Source organism: Mandrillus leucophaeus, unplaced genomic scaffold (assembly GCF_000951045.1).
Source record: "Mandrillus leucophaeus isolate KB7577 unplaced genomic scaffold, Mleu.le_1.0 Scaffold139, whole genome shotgun sequence".
Taxonomy (NCBI): Eukaryota; Metazoa; Chordata; class Mammalia; order Primates; family Cercopithecidae; genus Mandrillus; species Mandrillus leucophaeus.
Window position 1 is genome coordinate 1364587 of NW_012101354.1, and position 5107 is coordinate 1369693.

The following is a 5107-nucleotide window of genomic DNA, read 5'->3' on the forward strand; positions in this document are numbered from 1 at the left end:
ATCTCCTGACCTCGTGATCCGCCCGCCTCAGCCTCCCAAAGTGCAGGGATTACAGGCGTGAGCCACCACGCCCGGCCTAATAATAGTTTTGAAATTTGCTGGGCATGGGTGTGGTGGCTCACAAGCAACAAGGTCATCTTGATGTTACTGTAGTTATAGTCTGCATCCTTTGTCCACATTGATTGGTTTGGACTACCGTAAGGAGAGTGACTCCTAGGTTTTCCGTGTCAGTAACTGGCTTAGGAGACCCTGAAGGAGGAGCAAGTTCAGTGGGGAAAAAATAAATTTATTTTTGAACATGTTGAATTTAAGGAGTTTGTGAGCAATTCATGCAGTGATGAGAGGTCAGTTAAATATGCAAATCTGGTGTTCCAATAAGAGATCTGGGCTGAAAATATAAATTCGGAAGTCTTTAGAATATGGATGGTAATTAACAATATTGGAGTGCATCTGAGCATGCAGGGAGAAAGCACAGAGTGAGAAAACAGAGGCCTGATAGAGTCCTGCAGACACTAAAGCGTGATAGTTTCATACAAGAGGAGGAGCTTTGAAAAGAGCCTGGAAGTGACCAATGAGTTGGAGAAACCCAGGAGAGTTTGTGTTAGAAATGCCAGGAAAGAGAATGCCTCGAGAGAGTGACTACTGATTGCTGCTGAGATGATGATTAGTAGAACTGAGAAGTGCCCATTGGTTTTGGTGAGATAGAGGTCAGACATGACCTTAGCACTTATTGGCGACCAAGCCATATCGAAGTATATTGGGGAGCAAAACTTTGCAAGCTTGGCTATGAAGGGTAGAAGAGGGAATAGAAGCTACAGAGGGGTCTGAGATTAAGGTAAAGTTGTTTTTATTTTATTTGAAGATATTAGAAACTATATCTTTCATGAGAAACAACTGAGTTTAAAGAAAGAGAAGAAAGAAAGGTTATTAATAGTGTAGGTTTTTGGAGATGGGAGGCAAGGCTGGGAGATAGAGCAGCATGGTGGAGGATTTGGCCTCAGATGGGGGAAGTGAGAAAGAAAGTGTGGTGGCCGGGTACAGTGGCTCACACCTGTAATCCCAGCACTTTGGGAGGCCGTGGCAGGCAGATCATCTGAGGTCAGGAGTTCGAGACCAGCCTGACCAACATGGAGAAACCCCATCTCCACTAAAAATACAAAATATTAGCTGAGTGTGGTGGTACATGCCTGTAATCCCAGCTACTTGGGAGGTTAAGGCAGGAGAATCACTTGAACCCGGGAGGCAGAGGTTGCGGTGAGCCGAGATCGTGCCATTGCACTCTAGCCTGGGTAACAAGAGCAAAACTCTGTCTCGAAAAAAAAAAAAAAGAAAGAAAGTGTGGCTTAGCTGAGTGCAGTGGCTTATGCCTGTAATCCCAGCAATTTGGGAGGCCAAGGAAGGAGGATTGCTTGAGCCCAGGAGTTCAAGACCAGCCTGGGCAACATAGTGAGACCCTGTCTTTATTTTAAAATGTGGCTTACAGTTGTAGGTTTGTAATCCAAAGGGAGGGCATTGCAGTGGTTCTCACCTGATGTCTTTTTCATTATGCGGCGCCATCTGTCAAACATTAGGGATACAGCTGGAAGCTTGATGAGACTGAGGAGCATTTAAAATAGTTACTGATGTGGGATATCGAGCAGTATTGTGGGACCTGCTGAAGACTAGGACCATGAATGAATTTATGGTGGTTGCAGTCTGTGCTGTTATTTTTCTCCAGTAGCACTCAGCAGTCCAGATCAGGGCAAGGGAATTATTGACAGGAGAGTGACTGAAGTGATTGAAATAATACAGTGAGCAACCTAAGCATGCTTTAAAAAGGAAAATGTGGCCCGGCGCAATGGCTCACACCTGTAATCCCAGCACTTTGGGAGGCCGAGGCGGACGGATCATGGGGTAAGGAGTTCGAGACCAGCCTGGCCAACATGGTGAAACCCCATCTCTACTAAACATACAAAAAATTAGCCAGGTGTGGTGGTGTGCACCTGTTGTCCTGGCTACTTGGGGGGCTGAGAATCACTGAGGAGAACCACTTAAACCCGGGAGGCGGAGGTTGCAGTGAGTGGAGATTGTGTCACTACACTCCAGCCTGGGCAAGAGAGTGAGACTCGAAAAAAAATAAAAGTAAAGTGACAAGGAAAAGAAGGTTGTTAGAGATGAGGTGATAAATTGTGGCCATGCAGTGTTGAAGGGGCTACCCATGAGCACTTCAAAGTCACCAGGGTGACCCTAAGATGATAGGAATTAGGGTAGAGATGAAGAGTAGAAACCACTGCCAAAGTCTTCATTGAGGGAGGGAGTGACCATGATTAGGAAGGACAGAAGTTAATCTAGACTCTTGGCACAGGTCTCAAAAGAGAAGGGAGTTTTGCTTGCAGCCAGAAAAGTAGTGATCTGAAAGCTACAGGGTGGGACCCAGTAGGACATAGGTATATCCTGTAGGGATGAAGAGAATGAGCAACCTCCACCAGAGGGCTGCAGAGAGGAGTGGTGGCCTCAGTGAATGACCAGGTTTCTGGTAAGGCAAATCATGGAAGGAATGCTGAGTGAGGAGCTCTAGGATATAGATGAGTTGGCAGATTACAGAGCATGAGTTCCAGAAGGTGTAGGCAAGTGTTTGAAAGTAGAGGGGTTGGGCCGGGTGTGGTAGCTCAGGCCTGTAATCCCAGCTCTTTGGGAGGCTGAGGCAGGCGGATCACGAGGTCAAGAGGTCGAGACCATCCTGGCCAACATGGTGAAACCCCGTCTCTACTAAAAATACAAAAATTAGCTGGGCGTGGTGGCGCGCACCTGTAGTCCCTGCTACTCAGGAGGCTGAGGCAGGAGAATTGCTTGAACCTGGCAGGGGGAGGTTGCAGGGAGCTGTGATCACGCCACTGCACTCCAGCCTGGTGACAGAGCGAGACTCTGTCTCAAAAAAAAAAAAAAGAAGAAGAAAGTAGAGGGGTTGGAAGATTGGCTCAAGGGAAAGAAAGCAGTATTATCAAACAGTTCAAGTGCAAGAGAGGTTCAGTCATTGGAAGGGTTTCCAGAGTACTCTTCTTTTTTTGAGATGGAGTCTCACTCTTTCGCCCAGGCTGGAGTGCAATGGCACAATTTCGACTCACTGCAACCTCCGCCTCCCAGGTTCAAGTGATTCTCCTGCCTCAGCCTCCCAAGTAGCTGGGATTACAGGCACCTGTCACCACGCCCGGCTAATTTTTTGTATTTTTAGTAGAGACGGAGTTTCAGCACGTTAGCCTGGATGGTCTCAATCTCCTGACCTCGTGATCATCTGCCTTGGCCTCCCAAAGTGCTGGGATTACAGGCGTGAGCCACTGTGCCTAGCCTCTTTTTTTAATTTAATTTAATTTTTTAAATTTTTTTTGAGACAGAGTCTCACTCTGTCGCCTGTGCTGGAGTGCAGTGGCACAATCTCAGCTCACTGCAACCTCCGCCTCCTGGGTTCAAGCGATTCTCCTGCTTAAGCCTCCAGAGTACCTGGGACTACAGGTGCGCGCCACCACGCCCAGCTAATTTTTTGTATTTTTAGTAGAGATGAGGTTGGCCAGAATGGTCTTGATCTCCTGACCTCATAATCTACACACCTTGGCCTCCCAAAGTGCTGGGATTACAGGTGTGAGCCACCATGTCCGGCCCTTTTTTTTTTTAATTTTTACAATTTTTTTTTTTTTTTGAGACAGAGTTTTGCACTTGTTGCCCACGTTGGAGTGCAATAGTGCAATCTCACTTCAACCTCTGCCTCCCAGGTTCAAGCAATTCTTCTGTCTTAGCCTCCCAAGTAGCTGGGATTGCAGTCATGTGCCACCACACCCGGATAGTTTTTGTATTCTTAGTAGAGACGGGGTTTCACCATGTTGGTCAGGCTGGTCTCGAACTCCTGACCTTCAGCTGATCCACCCACCTTGGACTCCCAAAGTGCTGGGATTACAGGCGTGAGCCACTGTGCCCAGCCTTGATTCATTTATTCATTAACAAATATTTAATGAGTGCCTGTAATGTGCAGAATGCTGTATCACCCTGATAATATTTGGGCAATATGAGTTATAGTCACTGCCCTTAAGGAGGAGACATATACACCAATAGTGCATTGCCACAGAGCAGTGTCACGGAGACCAGGCAGGTAACATGAAGTGTGCAGCCAGCCAGAGGGATGGTGGTGAACTGTAGAGGAGTGCCTGAAAGGAGGAACAGTTACTCAGCTCAGCTAATTGCTCCCCTGTAAGAATACAGACCCAGGGTGGCCAGATTTTCTTGTTGTTTAAGAGCAACCAGAAATCTCTATAGTTAAATATAATTTCCTACTTTATTAATTTTTGTTTTTGGAGATAGGATCTCACTCTGTTGCCTAGGCTGGAGTGCAGTGGTGCCATCTCAGCTCACTGCAGCCCCCGCCTCCCGGGCTCAAGCAATCTTTCCACCTCAGCCTCCCAAGTAGCTGGGATTGCAGGCATGTGCCAGCACACCCAGCTGTGGGAGTGAATTGACAGGGCATTTGTAGAGGATATTTTGGTATCTGGGAAAGCACATAAGCTCTTCATCAAAGCGTACCTTCCAACTCTGAGGTACCAGAGGGCCCAGGTATACTTGAGAAATGAACAGAGAGGATGTCAAGAAAAAACTTATAAGCAGAAAACTTACAAAATGGGAGGTGCCAGAGGGCCTTAGGGGATTTCCATAGTTCTCTCTGGTAGTTGGCAGTGACTAGATAGCCAGGAAGATAATTGAGAGATCGTGGGACAGAACTGGGATGTGGGAAAAAGGGGCATTCTGATCATCCCCTCATTTCTTCCTTTGACCCTAAAGAGACATATGAGCGGCTCGAGGCTGACAAAAAGAAGCAGGTTCATAAGAAGCGGAAGTGCCCTGGGCCCATAATCACCTATCATTCAGTGACAGTGCCACTTGTTGGGGAGCCGGGTCCCAAGGAAGAGAATATTGACATAGAAGGGTGAGTGAACCTCAAGAAAAGAGATTGTGTGTTCAGCTCATGTTCTCTTAGCCCCATCTTGCTTGCTTGTCTCACACAGCTCTCCTTAACACTTGGAGATTTCTTTCAGATTCCTCACTCCCTTCAGCTCATTTTCTTTTTTTTTTTTTTTTTTTTTTT

At 46.8% G+C, this 5107-nt stretch overlaps 1 protein-coding gene and 1 long non-coding RNA gene across 3 annotated transcripts in view; one reads left to right on the plus strand and one right to left on the minus strand.

Annotated features, from left to right (window-relative positions):
* The window catches only part of VPS72 (vacuolar protein sorting 72 homolog (S. cerevisiae)), a 16138-nt gene that overhangs the window by 9142 nt on the left and 1889 nt on the right, over nt 1-5107 (plus strand). Inside the window, exon 5 of one of the 2 annotated variants that reach the window (XM_011973553.1) lies at nt 4804-4813. In XM_011973553.1, coding sequence (XP_011828943.1) covers nt 4804-4813 — 10 coding nt within the window. Of the gene's footprint in view, nt 1-4803; nt 4949-5107 lie in introns of both variants that reach the window. The other variant, XM_011973552.1, reaches the window with a different exon arrangement.
* LOC105534733 overlaps nt 16-5107 on the minus strand; it is a 6346-nt gene continuing 1254 nt past the window's right edge. Inside the window, exons 2-3 of the long non-coding RNA XR_001005323.1 lie at nt 5024-5029; nt 16-76 (exon numbers count right to left, since the gene is read on the minus strand). This is a non-coding gene — a long non-coding RNA (uncharacterized LOC105534733). The remainder of the gene's footprint in view (nt 77-5023; nt 5030-5107) is intronic.